This window comes from Rhinoraja longicauda, chromosome 24 (genome assembly GCF_053455715.1).
Source record: "Rhinoraja longicauda isolate Sanriku21f chromosome 24, sRhiLon1.1, whole genome shotgun sequence".
Taxonomy (NCBI): domain Eukaryota; kingdom Metazoa; phylum Chordata; class Chondrichthyes; order Rajiformes; family Arhynchobatidae; genus Rhinoraja; species Rhinoraja longicauda.
In genome coordinates, this window is record NC_135976.1 from 35774290 (window position 1) to 35794645 (window position 20356).

Genomic DNA, 20356 nt, shown 5'->3' on the forward strand with positions numbered 1-20356 from the left:
TGCGGGCGGCTGGGCTGGGCTGGCGGGCTGTTCTACGAGAGGCTTGGTGGCCACGTGAGGACCGAGTGTGACCATCCAGCTCTCCCTGGTCTCTCTGTCACAGCCCAGTGGCAGGTTCTATCTCAGCTGCACACAAGCACAGATAAGCCAGTCACAGCGGATGTGGTGTGTCACAGGGCCCCCGTCTTCTCTCAGATCTCTATCGCTCTTTGAAAGACGGAAAGAATTTGTGGGAAAGTGACTCTTGCAAAACGACCAAGAAATGACAAGAACTCATCCCCCAACAAAGGTTGTCTCCTACGCCCCACACCCACCAACCTTTTTGACGATCATTTCATCTGCATTTTATTGTTACTTGCAACTTGTGGGGTCCGCCCTGCTTTCAGATCTTAAAATGGGCGGCTGCTTGCAAAGTAGGTTAAAAAAAAACGTTTAAAAATAAGTGTGGGTGTGTGGGTGTGTGTGTGTGTGTGTACTTCACCTCCTTGTGAAGGGGAGTGGAGAAGAACCTCATTTGCAAATGGAAGAAGAGTTTTATACTTCTGTACCACTTCTGTACTGTCAGGGTGTAACAAAGAAACACACAGGCAGGTTGTGAAGTCACAGAGCACGGAAACCAGGCCCTTCGGCCCAACCTACCCGTGCTGACCAACATGCCCCATCAATGTAAAGAAACAAAGAACTGCAAATGCTGGTTTCTACCAAAGATAAACACAGAGTGCTGGAGTAACTCAGCGGGTCGGGCAGCATCTGTGGAGAACGTGGATAGGTGACGTTTTGGGTTGGGAACCTTCTTCCAAGCTAGATGATGATGCTGATAGATGATGATGGTGATGGTGATGGTGATGATGATGGTGATGATGATGATGATGGTGATGATGATGGTGATGATGATGGTGATGATGATGATGATGATGGTGATGATGATGGTGGTGATGATGGTGATGATGATGGTGATGATGATGGTGATGGTGATGGTGATGGTGATGGTGATGGTGATGGTGATGGTGATGATGATGATGATGATGATGGTGATGATGATGGTGATGATACTTTATTGTCACCGTAGGTCCTTGAAATTCTTTGTTTTGCAGACAATACACAAAGTTTGTAAAGAGTCGGCGACAAAGTTACAAAAGTATTCATTCTAGTCCCGGTGGTCGTCTTGTACTCGCTGGAATTTAGAAAATTGAGGGGGGATCTTATAGAAACTTACAAAATTCTTAAGGGGTTGGACAGGCTAGATGCAGGAAGATTGTTCCCGATGTTGGGGAAGTCCAGAACAAGGGGTCACAGTTTAAGGATAAGGGGGAAGTCTTTTAGGACCGAGATGAGAACGTTTTTTTTCACACAGAGAGTGGTGAATCTGTGGAATTCTCTGCCACAGAAGGTAGTTGAGGCCAGTTCATTGGCTATATTTAAGAGGGAATTAGATGTGGCCCTTGTGGCTAAAGGGATCAGGGGGTATGGAGAGAAGGCAGGTACGGGATACTGAGTTGGATGATCAGCCATGATCATATTGAATGGCGGTGCAGGCTCGAAGAGCCGAATGGCCTACTCCTGCACCTATTTTCTATGTTTCTATGTTTCTATGTCCAGTCCCATTTATCTGCGTTTGGTCCATATCCCCAGTGCAGAGTAGTAAAGTAGAAAAGTTGACAGCAAATCTGTGCGCAGCAAGATCCCACATACAATGGCATTGCCCGCCCACTCCCTCCACAGATACTGCCTGACCCTAGGATTTAGAGTATTGTGGTCAGTTCTGGGCAGCGTGTTATAGGAAAGATGTTGTCAAGCTGGAAAGGGCGCAGAGAAGATTTACGAGGATGTTGCCAGGACTAGAGGGTGTGAGCTTTCGGGAGAGGTTGAGCAGGCTGGGATTCTATTCCTTGGAGCGCAGGAGGATGAGGGGAGATCTTACAGAGGTGTACAAAATCATGAGAGGAATAGATTGGGTAGATGCACAGAGTCTCTTGCCCAGAGTAGGGGAAATGAGGACCAGAGGACATAGGTTTAAGGCGAAGGGGAAAAGATTTAATAGGAACCTGAGGGGTAACCTTTTCACACAAAGGGTGGTGGGTGTATGGAACGAGCTGCCAGAGGAAGTAGTTGAGGCTGGGACTATCGTAACGTTTTAAGAAAGAGTTAGACAGATATATGGATAGGACAGGTTTGGAGGGATGTGGACCAAACACAGGCAGGTGCGACTAGTGTAGCTGGGACATGTTGACCGGTGTGGGCAAGTTGGGCTGTCGGGCCTGTTTCCACACTGTATCACTCTGTGACTCTATGAGGGGCCTGTTTCCACACTGTATCACTCTGTGACTCTATGAAGGGCCTGTTTCCACACTGTATCACTCTGTGACTCTATGAAGGGCCTGTTTCCACACTGTATCACTCTGTGACTCTATGAGGGGCCTGTTTCCACACTGTATCACTCTGTGACTCTATGAAGGGCCTGTTTCCACACTGTATCACTCTGTGACCCCTCCCTATAGAGCTCCTCTGGTAAGACACAAACACAGTGTTTTTCTGCTTGAGGTCTCAGATCAGTGGTGCCCACATGGTACAGAGCTGGGGCCATTGTTCTTTTGTGATTCAGTTTAGTTTAGTTTAGTTTAGAGATACAGCATGGAAACAGGCCCTTCGGCCCACCGAGTCCATGCCGACCATCGATCACCGGTTTACACTAGTTATATGTTATCCCACTTTCTCATCCACTCCCCCCACACCAGGGGGCAGTTTACAGAGGGGCCGATTAACCTACAAACCCGCACGTCTTTGGGATGTGGGAGGAAACCGGAGCACCCGGAGGAAGCCCACGCGCAATGAGATGTGTGCTTTGCCATGGCCTCAGGGTGGGCCTGGTCAGATGACCATCGGCTGTGGTCCACCTCATTGCCTTTGGTCATTGGTGGTCTTCACAAACCACAGCAGCCAGCCTGTGGAAATCGTTCAATCATTGTACAGGCCGCAGTTTTTGATCAACAGCAAAGGTCTTGTGCGACTGGGTTTTGGCAGGCATTGCTGATAGCATAGTTCACCTGTGTACAAACACTCATTGTAGTACAGAGTGCATCTGGATCTGCAAAGGTCCATCAAATACCGTGCCAATGACTGCTGCAATCAACTCTTTCAGCAGCCGAGTGGCCACAGCATGATCTTGCAAAAAAAGGGCTTGAGTAACTCAGCGGGTCGGGCAGCGTCTGTGGAGAACATGGACACAGAGTGCTGGAGTAACTCAGCGGGTCAGGCAGCATCTGTGGAGAAAATGGACACAGAGTGCTGGAGTATCTCAGTGGGTCGGGCAGCATCTGTGGAGAACATGGACACAGAGTGCTGGAGTAACTCAGTGGGTCGGGCAGCATCTGTGGAGAAAATGGACACAGAGTGCTGGAGTAGCTCAGCGGGTCGGGCAGCATCTGTGGAGAACATGGACACAGAGTGCTGGAATAACTCAGCGGGTCGGGCAGCATCTGCGGAGAACATGGACAGACAACTTTTTGGGTCGGACCCCTCTTCAAACCAGTGTATTGGGAAGAACAAAGCTAGAAAAGAGAGGTGGGCCAGACAGAGCCTGGCAAGTGATAGGTGGATACAGGTGATAGGAGTGATTGGCAGATGGGTGGAGAAAGAAGAATGGACCAGGTGTGAATGGGTGAGGTGGGGGGGGAGATTAATGGGAACCAGAGGGGAAACTTTTTTACACAAAGGGTGGTGGTTGTATGGAACGGGTTGCCAGAGGAACTAGTTGCGGCTGGGACTATTACAACGTTTAAAAAACCTTTGGATAAGTACGTGGATAGGACAGGTTTAGAGGGATATTAGAGTCATAGACTGATACAGTGTGGAAACAGGCCCTTCGGCCCAACTTGCCCACACCTGCCAACATGTCCCAGCTACACTAGTCCCAACTGCCCGTGTTTGGTCCATACCCCTCCCAACCTGTCCTATCCATGTTCCTGTCTAACTGTTTCTTAAATGTTGGGATAGTCCCAGCCTCAACTACCTCCTCTGGCAGCTCGTTCCATACACCCACCACCACCCTTTGTGTGGAAAGGTTACCCCTCAGATTCCTATTGAATCTTTTCCACTTCACCTTAAACCTGTGTCCTCTGGTCCTGAATTGCAGTACTCTGGGCAACAGATTCTGTGCATCTACCCGATCCATTCCTCTCATGATTTTATACCCCTCCCTGCCACTTTCCCCATTGTCCTAGACGTAGGCAGGTGGGACAAGTGTAGATGGGGCATGTTGGTTGGCATGGGCAAGTTGGGCTGAATGGCCTGCTTCCACTCTGTGGGGCTATGAGATTGGGGGAAAGTATGGGGAAGTTAATGAACAGGCAAAATCAGGCACAGGGGTGGAATACCTACACATATATAGTTCCCACGTTCACATCAGTGAAAGGTTTGGATAGAGTGGATATGGAGAGAATGTTTCCACTAGTGGGAGAGTCTAGGACTAGAGGGCACAGCCTCAGAATTAAAGGACGTTCCTTTAGAAAGGCGATGAGGAGGAATTTCTTTAGAGGGTGGTGAATCTGTGGAATTCATTGCCACAGACAGCTGTGGAGGCCATCAATTGATATATTTAAGGGGGAGATTGATAGGTTCCTGATCAGTACGGGCGTCAGAGGTTATGGGGAGAAGGCAGGACAATGGCATTAGGGGGGAGAGATAGATCAGCCAAGATCGAATGGAGGAGTAGACTTGATGGGCTAATTCTGCTCCTATCACTTATTCTTATTGAGTGAGATGCTGGGGGAATTCAGCTTCTCGTTGGAGCATTCGACGTTAGAGCTGATGCAAGAATGTGCAGCGTTTCGTGGGAAAGGTCCACAGATACGAGGGAAGGTTCCAGGCGCCGAGTGTGGCTGAGGTCTGATAGGAGCAGATGGAAACAGATAAGCCGAGGGCTCCCATCTGAACAGTGACCCATAGGACTCTGTGCTGAACAGAAAGTCAACACCAGCTCGCTGGCCAGTGTGCTCTGCCCCAGCCAGCTGGCACAGCACACTGCAGCATGTCCTGATCGAGGATCAGTGCCAGTAGCCAGCCTGGCCAAACGCACGCACGCCTGCCTGGTTAGTCGGGGTGGCATGGGGAAACATGTGATGGTGAGGAGGCGTGCAGGTGGGGGTGGACGGGGGGGATAGCGGGCTAGTACTTGGAACTTGTGAGTTCAGTCTTCAAACCAGATGTAGAAATAAGGAACTGCAGATTCTCAGTCTGATGGAGGCTCCTCAACATACCCATGTTCTCCACAGATGCTGCCTGACCCGCTGAGTTACTCCAGCACTCTGTGAAACGTCACCTACCCATGTTCTCCACAGATGCTGCCTGACCCGCTGAGTTACTCCAGCACTCTGTGAAACGTCACCTATCCATGTTCTCCACAGATGCTGCCTGACCCGCTGAGTTACTCCAGCACTCTGTGAAACGTCACCTATCCATGTTCTCCACAGATGCTGCCTGACCCGCTGAGTTACTCCAGCACTCTGTGAAACATCACCTATCCGTGTTCTACACAGATGCTGCCTGACCCGCTGAGTTACTCCAGCACTCTGTGAAACGTCACCTATCCATGTTCTCCACAGATGCTGCCTGACCCACTGAGTTACTCCAGCACTCTGTGAAACGTCATCTATCCGTGTTCTACACAGATGCTGCCTGACCCGCTGAGTTACTCCAGCACTTGTGCCTGTTTCAGTGTTTGTACCTTTGGTTGTAAGCTACCCAAGTGGAATATTCCATTTCACTCTCTCCAAACCTTTCCAATCCGTATACCTATCCAAATATTATTTAAGTGTTGTTATTGTTCCAGCCTCAACTACCTCCTCTGATAGCTCGAAGGTAGACACAAAAAGCTGGAGTAACTCAGCGGGTCAGGCAGCATCACTGGAGAGAAAGAATGGATGACGTTTCGGGTCGAGACCATTCTTCAGACCTCCTCTGATCTCCAAATCTTCTCTGATAACTCGTTCCATACACCCACCACCATCTGTGTGAACAGATTGCCGCTCAGACTCATTTAAACCGTTCCCCTCTCACGTTAGATGTATGCCCTCTAGTGCTGGACTCCTCTACTCTGGCGAAAAGACTGCCTATGTCCCTCATGATTTTATACACCAGTGTAAGTTCACCCCTCAGTCTCCTACACTCTGGGGATTAAGGTCCCAGCCTCTACTTGTAACTCCATCCCTCCAGCCCTGCCAACAATCATGTCTGCACTCAGTCCAGTCGAATGACATCCTTCCCATAGCAGGGTGACCAGAACTGTACTCCAAATGTGGGCTGTTTTAGTTTAGTGTAGAGATACAGCACGGAATAATGCCTTTCAGCCCACCGAGTCCGTGTCGAACAGCGATCCCCGCATATGAACATTATCCTACACACATTAGGGACAATTTACACTTATACCAAGCCAATTAACCTACAAAACCTGTATGTCTTTGGGGTGTGGGAGGAATCCGAAGATCTTGGAGAAAACCCACGCAGGTCACAGGGAGAACGTACAAACTCCGTACAGACAGCACCCTTGGTCAGTATTGAACCGGGTCTCTGGTGCTGCAAGCGCTGTAAGGCCTCAACTTTTCGAGGATGTAACTAGTAGAGTGGATAAGGGAGAACCAGTCGAGGTGTTATATCTGGACTTTCAGAAGGCTTTTGACAAGGTCCCACATAGGAGATTGGTGTACAAACTTAAAGCACACGGTATTGGGGGTTCAGTGTTGAGGTGGATAGAGAATTGGTTGGCGGACAGGAAGCAAAGAGTAGAAATAAACGTGTCCTTTTCGGAATGGCAGGCAGTGACTAGTGGGGTACCGCAAGGCTCAGTGCTGGGACCCCAGTTATTTACAATATATATTAATGATTTGGACGAGGGAATTGAATGCAACATCTCTAAGTTTGCGGATGACACGAAGCTGGGTGGCAGTGTTAGCTGCGAGGAGGATGCTAGGAGGCTGCAGAGTGACTTGGGTAGATTAGGCGAGTGGGCAAATGCATGGCAGATGCAATATAATGTGGATAAATGTGAGGTTATCCACTTTGGCGGCAAGAACAGGAAAGCAGAGTATTACCTGAATGGTGACCGATTAGGAAAAGGGGAGATGCAACGTGACCTGGGTGTCATGGTGCACCAGTCATTGAAAGCAAGCATGCAGGTGCAGCAGGCAGTGAAGAAAGCGAATGGTATGTTGGTATTCATAGCAAGAGGTTTTGAGTATAGGAGCAGGGAGGTTCTGCTGCAGTTGTACAGGGCCTTGGTGAGACCGCACCTGGAGTATTGTGTACAGTTTTGGTCTCCTAAACTGAGGAAAGACATTCTAGCCTTAGAGGGAGTACAGAGAAGGTTCACCAGATTGATCCCTGGGATGGCAGGACTTTCATATGAAGAAAGACTGGATAGACTAGGCTTGTACTCGCTGGAATTTAGAAGACTGAGGGGGGATCTTATTGAAACATATAAAATTCTTAAGGGGTTGGAGAGGCTAGATGCGGGAAGATTATTCCCGATGTTGGGGAAGTCCAGAACCAAGGGTCACAGCTTAAGGATAAGGGGGAAGTCTTTTAGGACCAAGATGAGAAAACATTTCTTCACACAGAGAGTGGTGAGTCTGTGGAATTCTCTACCACAGAAGGTAGTTGAGGCCAGTTCATTGGCTATATTTAAGAGGGAGTTAGATGTGGCCCTTGTGGCTAAATGGATCAGGGGGTATGGAGAGAAGGCTGGTACAGGATACTGAGTTGGATGATCAGCCATGATCATATTGAATGGCGGTGCAGGCTCGAAGGGCCGAATGGCCTACTCCTGCACCTATTTTCTATGTTTCTATGTTTACCGCTGCGCCACCGTGACTTGAACAACTGTGACATGACAATCCAACTCCGGTACTCTGTACCGCGACTGATGAAGGCCAGCCTGCCAAACACCATTTTCACCACCCAGTCTACCTGTGTTGCCACCTTCATGGAACCATGTACTTGCCAAGATGGGGCATCTTGGCCGGCATGGAGAGATGGGCCGAAGGGCCTGTTTTTCTTCTCATAAGTTCACAAGTGATAGGAGCAAGATTAGGCCATTCGGCCCATAGAGTCTACTCCGTCATTCAATCACGGCTGATCTATCTGCCTCTCAACCCCATTCTCCTGCCTTCTCCGCACGGTGGCGCAGCGGTAGAGTTGCTGCCTTACAGCGAATGCAGCGCCTGAGACTCAGGTTCGATCCTGACTACGGGCGCCGTCTGTACGGAGTTTGTACGTTCTCCCCGTGACCTGTGTGGGTTTTCTCCGAGATCTTCGGTTTCCTCCCACACTCCAAAGACGTGCAGGTATGTAGGTTAATTGACTGGGTAAAATGTAAAAATTGTCCCTAGTGGGTGTAGGTTAGTGTTAATGTGCGTGGATCGCTGGGCGGCGCGGACTCGGTGGGGAAGGGATTGTGTTTCCGTGCTGTATCTATTAAAAAAAAACCCCCGACACCCACACTAATCAAGAACCTATCTTATGCTGAATGAATCTAATTGGTCACTTTGGTGCCAGGAGTGTGAATAATTTTCTATTTTATGTTTAAAGAAATTTATTTTAACACATTTTATAAATTTAAACAGGTTCCCAATGTGGGCTCCATGCGATTCCCAGGGTGAAACACGATGGGATGTTGGCGTTAATACTGGCTGAGACTTCTGCCTGTCCATGGCATGTTGAATTCCATGATCAGGTAACTCCTCTCTGCCTGTTTCCACTGCCAACTTTAGACAGGTATAGATACTTACGAGGATGTTGCCAGGACCAGAGGGTGTGAGCTATAGGGAGAGGTTGGGGCAGGCTGGGTCTCTATTCCTTGGAGCGCTGGAGGATGAGGGGTGATCTTATAGAGGTGTACAAAATCATGAGAGGAACAGATCGGGTAGACGCATAGAGTCTCTTGCCCAATGTAGGGGAATCGAGGACCAGAGGACATGGGTTTAAGGTGAAGGGGAAAAGATTTAATAGGAATCTGAGGAGTAACTTTTTCACGTAAAGGGTGGTGCGTGCATGGAGGTAGTTGAGGCTGGGACTATCACAACGTTTAAGAAGCAGTTAGACAGGTACATGGATATGACAGGTTTGGAGGGATGTGGGCCAAATGCAGGCAGGGGGGACTAGTGTAGCTAGGACATTGTTGGGCGGTGTGGGCTAGTTGGGCCGATGGGCCTGTTTCCACACTGTGTGACTCCGTGACCCTACGCAAGAACCTAAAGTGCCGAGCGCTGCTAATATTGTTTGCATTTGCGGGCGGGAGAGAACACTGTAGAACATCACTGTCTGAATCTGCACAGTACTGCACATTCTGATAGGTCAATATTTCCTTATGCCAACCACAAACAGACCGGGACATTAATCAATATCCTGCAGCTGCTGGAGTACGCTCCTTTGGAAACCGGACATATTGTAAATCCTTAAAATACTAGAGGGGCAAGTGGTTTTACACAGAGGGTGGTGGGTGCCTGGAATGTGCTGCCAGGGGAGATGGTAGGGGTGGCAACTTCCTCACTCCCAAATACAGGACAACAATGGGCGACGTCACCGCCCCGCGCCCCACGTAACCTCACCCAGCCAGCGGCCACGTGCACCCGCTCCACCAATGGCGGCCGCCCGGGCCGGGAGGCGGGTTGCTAGGCAACCTCCGTTAGGCGGCGCCCTGGCCTCCGGGCCTACACTGTCCGGACCTACAGTGTCCAGGCCTACACTGTCTGGGCCTACGCTGTCCGGGCCTACAGTGTCCGGGCCTATGCTGTCCGGGCCTACGCTGTCCAGGCCTACACTGTCTGGGCCTACGCTGTCCGGGCCTACAGTGTCCGGGCCTATGCTGTCCGGACCTAGGCTGTCCGGAACTACAGAGTTCGGACCTACACTCTCCGGGCCTACAGTGTCCGGGCCTACAGCGCCTCCTGGGCCTAATATGAGACAAGGGCGATCCCGTACGGGACAAACCAATTTAGCCCGAAATACGGGACAGTTGGCAACCCTTGCTTAGAGTCATACAGCACGGAAACAGGCCCTTTGGCCCAACCGGTCCCGCATGCCTGCGTTTGGCCCATATCCCTTTAAACCTGTCCTATCCATGTACCTGTCCAAATGTGCTTATGTGTTGTGACAGTGCCTGCCTCAACTGCCTCCTCTGGCAGCTCATTCCATACACCCACCACCCTCAGGTGGTTCCTCAGGTTCCCATTAAATCTTTCCCCACTCACCTTAAACCTCTGTCCTCTAGTTCTTGATTCCCCTACTCTGAGTAAAAGACTGTGCATTTACCCTATCTAATCCACCCACGATCTTGTACACCCCTGTAAACGTGTTTAGTTAGTAGTGGGGAGAGGGGGAAGATACCCTCAGAAGTGACTGCACCGAACAGATAAACCTTTAATGTGTGTTTGTTATTGTTAACTTAGACACACAGCTCCTCTGCACCTCCTCTCTTCACATGGAGATTCTTGCTAAAGATATCATCGGCAGCGAGGAAGATGGAAGAACAGGTGAGGTGGCTCAGGTGAGAATATGATCACTGCTGACACTGAATCAAACCTTGTGCTTTTAAATCTTTAGTTTAGAGATACAGACGGAAACAGGCCCTTCGGCCCACCAAGTCCGCGCCGACCAGCGATCCCCGCACACTAACACTATCCTACACACACCAGGAAAAATTTACATTTATATCAAGCCAATCAATCTACAAACCTGCACGTCTTTGGAGTGTGGGAGGAAACCGAAGATCTCGGAGAAAACCCACGCAGGTCACTGGGAGAACGTACAAACTCCGTACAGACAGCGCCCGTAGTCAGGATCGAACCTGAGTCTCCGGCGCTGTAAGGCAGCAACTCTACCACTGCGCCACTGTGCCGCACAACGTCAAGACTAGGTGATTCGGAAAGCTTTAGAGGGATATGGGTCAAAGACAGGCAAACTGGACTGTGCTGAATGACTCCAACTACTTGTGGGGCTCATAAGTGATAGGAGCAGAATCAGGCCATTCGGCCCATCAAGTCTACTCCACCATTCAATCACGGCTGATCTATCTTTCCCTCCTAACCCCATTCTCCTGCCTTCTCCCCATAACCCCTGACAACTGTACTAATCAAGAATCTATCTATCTCTGCCTTAACTGCTTCCAACCCGTCACTCTATCCTCCCTTGCAAAGCTTGTCTCCGCTATGAAACCTGCAACCTGCCCCCTTGATCCTGCCCCCACTGCCCTTCTGAAGGATGTCATTGCAATAGCCGGTCCCAGCATCCTCTCTATTATCAACAGTTCTCTGGCCACTGGCACTGTTCCAACCAGTTTCAAGCACGCGGTGGTCCAGCCCCTACTGAAAAAACCTAACCTAGACCCCACCTTGCCTAGCAACTACAGACCCATTTCCAAACTGCCATTCCTGTCAAAAGTCCTTGAAAAGGCAATTCTAAACCAAATAGTGCCCTACCTGCACCAATACACCATCCTGGAAAGTTTCCAGTCAGGTTTCAGAGCCCACCACAGCACAGAGTCTGCCTTGTTGAAGGTACACAACGACCTGCTTCTCGCCATCGACACCGGCGACTGTGCAATCCTGCTCCTTCTCGACCTCAGCGCAGCGTTCGATACAGTGGACCACACCATCATTATTGACCGTCTCCGGTACGCGGTTGGCATTGATGGCACTGCCCTGAGCTGGTTCGCTTCGTACCTCAAAGATAGGAGTTTCGCCATCAACATAGGCAGTTATTCCTCTGCTCCAGCTAGCCTCTCCTGCGGAGTTCCACAAGGCTCCATCCTAGGCCCCATTCTCTTCTCTCTATACATGCTCCCCCTTGGCCAAATCATTCAAAGGCACGGCATTTCTTTCCACTGCTATGCCGATGACACTCAGCTTTACCTCCCCCTGAAACCCAACAACCAGTCAAATTTAAACAGCCTCTTACACTGCCTTGAGGACATAAAATGTTGGATGGCACAGAACTTCCTCCAATTAAATGAGAGCAAGTCTGAGGTCATCCTATTCGGCCCCCCCGACTCCATCAAATCGATAACAGGCAGTCTTGGAAGTCTATCCTGCCTAGTCAAACCGCATGTCAAAAACCTCGGCATGATATTTGACTCTGCATTAAAATTTGATAAGCAAGTCAACGCTGTGGTAAAAGCCAGCTTCTTCCAACTTCGAACCATAGCTATAATCAAACATTTCCTCCAATTCGACGACACAGAAAAAATCATTCACGCTTTCATTTCCTCCCGCCTAGACTACTGCAACTCCCTATACACTGGGATCAGCCAATCTTCCCTGTCCCGCCTGCAACTGGTCCAAAACGCCGCAGCGAGACTCCTGACGGGTACCCGTAAAAGGGACCACATCACCCCGATTCTGGCCTCTCTCCACCGGCTCCCTGTACGGTACAGAATCAACTTCAAGCTCCTCCTATTCACGTATAAAGCCCTAAATGGACATTCCCCCCCCTACATCAAAAATCTTCTAACCCCCCTCTCTAACTCCAGGTCCCTCAGGTCGGCCGACTTGGGGCTACTCACTATCCCGCGGTCTAGGCTTAAGCTCAGGGGTGACCGCGCTTTTGCGGTTGCAGCTCCTAGACTGTGGAACAGCATCCCTCTCCCCATCAGAACTGCCCCCTCCATCGACTCCTTTAAGTCCAGGCTCAAAACCTATTTCTACTCCCTAGCGTTTGAGGCTCATTGAGGAGGCGCTGTGAACTGTTTGCGTGCTACTGTATGTTTCATTTTTTTCCTTAGTACCTAATCAGATGTACAGCACTTTGGTCAACGTGGGTTGTTTTTAAATGTGCTATACAAATAAAATTGACTTGACTTGACTTGACTTAAATATACCCACTGACTTGTGGCCTCCACAGCCGTCTGTGGCAAAGAATCCCACAGATTCACCACCCTCTGACTAAAGAAATTCCTCCTTATCTCCTTCCTAAAGGAACGTCCTTTAATTCTGAGGCTGTGCCCTCTGGTCCTAGACTCTCCCACTAGTGGAAACATCCTCTCCACATCCACTCTATCCAGGCCTGTGACAGGTTCACTGTGACTGACTGACAAGCCGTAACCAATTAAATGGGTTCACATGTATTTGATTAAAAAATAAAAGAATGCCGGTTTATTGAATGCAAAAATGCAATGCACGGGAATATAAAAACGTGTGTTCACAGAACACGGGAACGGTATAAAGCAACATCTCCACTGCATGGCAGCGATTGTCGACCACGTTCCCAAACCCCGGCTTGGGTTTGGACGGAACGCTTGGCCAGTCCTTGCCCCTCAGGGCGAGATTACGAGGCATGTTTCCGGTGACGTCTCACACCAGCGTCCTGTGTCTCCGTGCCCTTCCCCGCCGGCCGCTCTCCCCGCGGTGCTTCGTCTCTCGGTGCCTCCTGCAGACACTCGTGCTCCGTCGTGAACGGTGAGCACACGGTCTCCAGCAAGCCCAGCACCGCACCGATCAGTGCCAACGCAGTGCCCACCGCGTAGATCCTCACCATCTTCCCATTGGGTCTCTGGCTCAGTATCTCCCGGGCAAACGGGACCAGCTCACTGACTGTCCCCATCCCAACTCTGCAACAGGACACAGAAGAAGAAGACATTGACACAAACAACTTCAAGATACAGTTTATTGTCACACATACCAATTAAGGTACAGTGACATTTGAGTTACCATTAGTCTCGTTATTAGAATCTGAAGAAGGTTCTCAACCCGAAACGTCACCCATTCTTTCTCTCCCAAGATGCTGCCTGTCCCGCTGAGTTACTCCAGCATTTTGTGTCTATCTTCGATTTAAACCAGCATCTGCAGTTCCTTCCTACACATTAAGTTAGTTTATTGTCACGTGTACTGAGGTACAGTGACCACTTTAGTCAGAGGGTGGTGAATATGTGGAATTCTTTGCCATAGAAGGCTCTGGAAACAAAGTCAGTGGATATTTTTAAGGCGGGGAAGATTCTTGATTAGTACGGGTGCCAAGGGTTATGGGGTTAAGGCAGGAGAATGGGGTTAGAAGGGAGAGATAGATCTGCCATGATTGAATGGCGGATTTGAATTGATGGGCCGAATGGCCTAATTCTTCTCCTATCACTTATGACCTTAAGTAGAGGTGTTGGTGTGCTTCAGTTCCTCCAGCACTTTGTGTCTTTTACCCTCGGGCTCCTGCACTTCACAGAGTAAAGTCCCATCCACTCCCTGTAGCTCAGGCCCCTCAAGACCTCCAATCTCAGTCACCTCCACCTCCTCCTCCTGGTCGACCCAGGGCCATCGATCCCCAGTCAGCCCTCTCCTCCTCACCACCCCGACCCATTCCAGGTCCCACCTCCCTGTCCTGTCCCCTTCCACCCCTCTCTCTAGTTCCACATTTCACTTCCTACATCAGGTGGTCAGGCAACATCCCTGGAGGGAATGGACAGGCAACGTTTCGAGCCGGGACCCCTCTTCAGGGCTGGAGTAGAGGGGAGATAGTTGAAAGAGGGGTGGGGAAAGCCCTGGAAGGTGACAGATGAAAGGTGGACACAGAGTGCTGGAGTAACTCAGCGACTCAGGCAGCATCTCTGGAGAAAAAGAACAGGTGACGTTTGTGTCTATCTTGTGCACAAGTGATAGATGGATGCAAAGGGAAGGGTCTGAAAGAGGGTCCCCACTCAAAACGTCACCCATTCTTTCCCTCTGTAGATGCTGCCTGACCCTTCGAGTTCCTCCAGTGCTTTGTGTTTTTGGTCAAGATTCCAGCACCTGCAGTTCCTTGTGTCTCTGGGTGGGGAGTGGGTTGATTGGCAGAGGAGTCTGGTGTGGGGGCGGAGGGTGGAGATTAGAAACATAGAGAACAGGTGCAGGTGGAGGCCATTCGGCCCTTCGAGCCAGCACTGCCATTCAGTATGATCATGGCTGATCATCCACAATCAGTACCCCGTTCCTGCTTTCTCCCCATACCCCTTGATTCCGTTAGCCCTAAGAGCTAAATCTAACTCTCTCTTGAAAACATCCAGTTAATTGGCCTCCACTGCCTTCTGTGGCAGAGAATTCCACAAATTCACAACTCTCTGGGTGAAGTTTTCCCTCGCCTCAGTGCTAAATGGCCTACCCCTTATTCTTAAACTGTGACCCCTGGTTCTGGACTCCACCAACATCGGGAACATTTTTTCCTGCATCCAGCCTGTCCAATCCCTTAAGAATTTTATATGTTTCTATGATCCCCTCTCATCCTTCTAAATTGCAGTGAATACAAGCCCAGGCGACCCACACTTTGGATTCTCTGGAGGCGATCAATTGAGACGCCAACAGGGTACAGATGTGGAATCTGATAAGGAGATGGACACAGAGTGCTGGAGTAACTCAGTGGGTCGGGCAGCATCTGTGGAGAGAAGGGATGGGTGACGTTTCAGTCTGAAGAAGGGTCTCGATCCAAAACGTCACCCATTCCTTCTCTCGTGTGTGTGTCGGGGGATGCCCCGTGTTGTTGCTGCTGGCGTGGGCGGCCCGGCCCGGCCCGGCCCGGCGCGGTGGGTGGGTGTGGAGGGTGGGTGTGGAGGCTGGGGATGGGGCAAAGGGTGGGGATGGGGGTGCCGGGACCAGCGGCGTGGGCAGCGCTTTAGCCTCAAACGGCGGGGCCGGGCGCCACATGAATGCAGCGGAGATGGGACACTCACCAGCTCAGTGTGCGCTGTCTAGTGTCCAGTATCCAGTGCCTGGTGTCCAGTGTCCAGTGCCGGGTGTCCAGTGCCGGGTGTCCAGTGCCGGGTGTCCAGTGCCGGGTGTCCAGTGCCGGGTGTCCAGTGCCGGGTGTCCAGTGCCGGGTGTCCAGTGCCGGGTGTCCAGTGCCGGGTGTCCAGTGCCGGGTGTCCAGTGCCGGGTGTCCAGTGCCGGGTGTCCAGTGCCGGGTATCCAGTGTCCAGTGTCTCGGCCCCGCACCGCGCTCTGTCCATCTCGCCCGCCCCGGCGCTGCTTTTATTGGCGGCTCCGCCGTGAACGCGCCGGGCTCGTGCACGTTGCCGGGGGGGGAGGCGGGGCGCGCCGGGCGCGTGCACGGTGCTGGAGGGGCGGGGGCGCGCCTTCTGCCTGCAGAGTGTTCCAGTGTGAAGAAGGGTCTCGCCCATTCCTTCTCCCCACAGATGTTTTAGATTTAGAGACACAGCGCGGGAACAGGCCCTTCGGCCCCACCGGCTCCGTGCCGCCCACCGATCCCCGCACACTGACACTATCCTACACACACACTAGGGACAGTTTACATTCATACCACGCCAATTCATCTACAAACCTGCACGTCTTTGGAGTGTGGGAGGAAACCGGAGCGCCCGGAGAAAACCCACGCAGGTCACGGGGAGAACATACAAACTCCGTACAGACAGCGCGGGTAGTCGGGATGGAACCTGAGTCCCCGGCGCTGCATTCACTGTAAGGCGGCAACTCTGCCGTGCGTGATGCTGCCTGGCCCGCTGTTACTCTGGCACTCTCCCTCTCTCTCGCCCTCTCACTCTCTCTCTCGCCCTCTCACTCTCTCTCTCGCCCTCTCACTCTCTCTCCCTCTCTCTCGCCCTCTCTCACTCACTCTCTGTCTCTCACTCACTCTCTCTCCCCCTTACTCTCTCACTCTGTCACTCTCTCTCACTCACTCTGTCACTTTCTCTCCCCCTCACTCTCTCTCTCACTCTCTCACTCTCTCTCTCGCTCTCTCACTCTCTCTCTCTCACTCTCTCTGTGTCTGTTCCTCTCTGGAGGTCGCTGACAGTCACCGTGTAAATGATCCCCCCACCCACAGTGACCGCAGCCCCGCAACACCAGATACCCGGGCCCCATCCTCAGCCTTAGACAGACACAGAGTGCCGGAGTAACTCAGCGGGTCAGGCAGCATCTGTGGAGAACATGGATAGGTAACGTTTTGGGTCGAGACCCTCCTTCAGGCTGAGAGTCAGGGGAGAGGGAAACGAGAGAGATAGACGGGGATGGAGCGAGATCTAGAAGAATGTACGCAATGTGCTAGTATAGATGGGGCACCTTGGTCAATGTGGGAAAGTTTGGCCGAATGGCCGGTTTCTATGCTGTATGACTTTATAACTTTGAGTCATAGAACAGAAGTAGGCCATTCGGCCCATCAAGTCTACTCCACCATTCAGTCACGGCTGATCTATCTCTCCCTCCTAACCCCATTCTCCTGCCTTCTCCCCATAACCCCTGACACCCGCACTGATCAGGAATCTATCAATCTGCACTTTAAGAATACCCCCTGACTTGTGGCCTCCACAGCCGCCTGTGGCAAAGAATCCCACAGATTCACCGCCCTCTGACTAAAGAAATTCCTCCTCATCTCCTTCCTGAAGGTGTCCTGTTCACCAATGTGGCTTCCAGTGCTGTCCGTGTGGAGTTTGCATGTTCTTCATGTGACTGCACAGGCTTGCTCCGGATGCTCCGGGTTCCTCCAATATCCTAAGAAGCTTTTGGGTCAACTGGCCTCTGTACACCCCCTGGAATGGAGGCGAAGGGTGGGATTAGAGCGGGGAGATGAGGCGAATGGAGGATTGGTGGAATTAAAAGGCATTTGGACCGGCAGTAGGGAGCGGGCAGAGTGGACCGGCAGTAGGGAGCGGGCAGAGTGGACCGGCAGTAGGGAGCGGGCAGGTTTAGTGGGAGATGGGCCACGCAGGCAGGTAGGACAGGTGTAGCTGGGGCATCTGGTTCGCATGGGCACGTTGGGTCGATGCTGCCCTTGCACCTTAGTGAGCGGGGCAGGAGGGGACAGAGGGCGACACAGAGAGATCTCGCTGAACAGGTACTGATGGGAGAAATCCCCGCATCCTGGTACTGGCGTTTAGAGGAGTTTTTAAATGCCAAGCAGGGATCGGATGGGCGGCAAGGCGGGACAGGGGGTTCGATCCTGACTCCGGGCGCTGTCTGTACGGAGTCTGCACGTTCTCCCCGTGACCGCGTGGGTTTTCTCCCAGTGCTCTGGTTTCCCCCTACTCTCCAATGACATGCAGGTTTGTGGGTTACTTGTTTCCTGTAAATTGCCCCCAGTGTGTGTAGGACAGTCCCAGTACTGGGACCGCTGGTCGGAGCGGACTCAGTCGGCCGAATGGTCTGTTTCCGCGCTGTATCTCTAAAGTCTAAAGGATGAGCTTCTAGCCCACGTAACTGCACGGATATCTAGCCACTATCCATAAAATCATTCCACCACAACCTGAGAATGGGCCTGAGCTACTGTCCACCTCATTGGAGACCCTCGGACTATCTTTATTCACAAAATGCTGGAGTAACTCAGCAGGTCAGGCAGCATCTCAGGAGTAAAGGAATGGGCGACGTTTCGGGTCGAGACCCTTCGTCAGTCTGAAGAAGGGTCTCGACCCGAAACGTCACCCATTCCTTCTCTCCAGAGATGCTGCCTGACCTGCTGAGTCACTCCAGCATTTTGTGAATAAATACCTTCGATTTGTACCAGCATCTGCAGTTATTTTCTTACACTACTTGGACTATCTTTGATCGGACTTCCTGGCTTTATCTTGCACTAAATGTTATTGATGTTATTTGCTTTATCCTGTATCATCTGTACACTGTGGATGGATCGGTTGGGATCAGGTCCAGTCTTTCTGCTGGGTTAGCACGTAACAAAACCTTTTCACTGTACCTCGGTACAGGTGACAATAAACTCAACTGACTAAACTAGATGTTTTCATGAGAGAGTTAGATTTAGCTCTTAGGGCTAACGGAATCAAGGGGTGTGGGGAGAAAGCAGGAACGGGGTACTGATTGTGGATGATCAGCCATGATCATATTGAATGGCGGTGCTGGCTCGAAGGACCGAATGGCCTACTCCTGCTCCTATTTTCTATGTTTCTAGGTTAATCTAACTTAACTAGACTAACTAAAAACTAAACCAAGCTAACTAAGCTAAACTAAAACACCAATGGGGAAACTCCAGCGTTGCAGTCATAAGTTATAAATGTGTCCTGGAATCCTACTGGTGAGAAACGTTTGAAAACAATCCAGTAAATTAGTTACTGGCACCAATCATTGTGTATGCAATGTGTACCAGGGACCTGTCTGTAACTGACCTTAGTAAACAGAGCATTAGCAATATTGCCTTTCACACCACAGCACTACTCTGTATAATTCCATGGTTCCGTGCCACTGTGCGGTTGATGCACACGGTCCTTGCTCTTTTCCAGACCGCCTATGTTTTCTAGTTTTTATTTTAGTTTAGTAGAGACACAGCGGGGAAACAGACCGGGTCAGCTCCGACCTGGGTGGGGGGAGTGGGGAGTGGGGAGTGGGGAGTGGGGGGTGGGGGGGGGGGGGGCAAGCCAAGAGCAGCTGACCTCCCCGAAACGAGATTAGTAATTTAGAGTCAAGAGTGTTTAATTGTCTTATGTACCGACAACGAAAAACAAAGGGGGTTCTTACTCAGAACACAGAGCAGAACAGCGCAGGAACAGGCCCTTCGGCCCACAATGACCGTGCCCACAATGATGCCAAGTTCAACTAATCTCGTCTGTCTGCACGTGGTCCATGTCCCTCCATTCCCTGCATATCCACGTGCCTGTCTAAAAGCCTCTTAAACACCAGTATCGTATCTGCCTCCACCCCCACCCCTGGCAGCATGTTCCAGGCCCCCACCCCCCTCTGTGTGAAACACTTGCCCCCCACATCATGCCTCGCCTTCATGCTCTGCCCTCGTCTTTCCCATTTCCACCCTGGGGAAAATAGTTGTGACTGTCTACCCTATCTATGCCTCCCATAATGTTATACAGTTCTATCAGGTCTCTGCAACCTCTGGCATTCCGGAGAAAACAATCCAAGTCTGTCCTCCCTCTCTCTGTCGTTAATGCCCCCGAATCCATGAAACTTTCTGGCAAACCTCAGCACACAAACAGGCCATTCGGCCCATCCCGTCCAGTCAGACCAAGTTGTCCCACCTACACTACCCCCACCTGCCGGTGTTTGCCCCATGACCGTCTAAACCTTCCCTATCCATGGACCTGTCCATGTGTCGTTTAGGTGTCAATACTGCCTCAACTACCTCATCTTGTTCCATACCCACCACCCTCTGTGTGTGAAAATGTTGCCCCTCAGGTTCCGATTAAATCTTTCCCCCTTCACCTTAAACCTATGTCCTCCAATTCATAATTCCCCTAGTTTGGGAAAAAGACTGTGTTCACCCAATCTACCCCCCTCATGACTGAAGACACCACTACATGAAAGGCCTGGATAGAGTGGATGTGGAGAGGATGTTTCCACTAGTGGGAGAGTCGAGGAACAGAGGTTAAAGCCTCAGATTTAAAGGACATATCTTTAGAAAAGAGATGAAGAGGAATTTCTTTAGCCAGAGGGCGGTGAATCTG

At 51.0% G+C, this 20356-nt stretch overlaps 2 protein-coding genes across 4 annotated transcripts in view; one reads left to right on the top strand and one right to left on the bottom strand.

Moving 5' to 3' along the window:
• lamb3 (laminin subunit beta 3) overlaps positions 1 to 20356 on the top strand; it is an 89284-nt gene that overhangs the window by 7104 nt on the left and 61824 nt on the right. Inside the window, exons 2-3 of one of the 3 annotated variants that reach the window (XM_078420254.1) lie at positions 8616 to 8725; positions 10440 to 10537. In XM_078420254.1, the coding sequence (XP_078276380.1) occupies positions 10472 to 10537 (66 nt within the window). In that variant the 5' untranslated portion in view covers positions 8616 to 8725; positions 10440 to 10471. Of the gene's footprint in view, positions 1 to 8615; positions 8726 to 10439; positions 10538 to 13560; positions 13674 to 16304; positions 16419 to 20356 lie in introns of those variants that run through there. The other 2 variants (XM_078420255.1, XM_078420257.1) reach the window with 2 other exon arrangements.
• On the bottom strand, positions 13139 to 15961 carry g0s2 (G0/G1 switch 2). The gene is made up of 2 exons (XM_078420261.1): positions 15674 to 15961; positions 13139 to 13594 (listed from the first exon to the last, which is right to left on the bottom strand). Exon 2 carries the CDS (start codon positions 13585 to 13587, stop codon positions 13312 to 13314), a length of 276 nt encoding a protein of 91 aa, XP_078276387.1. The 5' UTR covers positions 13588 to 13594; positions 15674 to 15961; the 3' UTR covers positions 13139 to 13311.

Excerpts from the sequence above, each read along its gene's own strand:
- g0s2 (XM_078420261.1), bottom strand. The coding sequence starts at position 13,587 with ATGGGGACAGTCAGTGAGCTGGTCCCGTTTGCCCGGGAGATACTGAGC.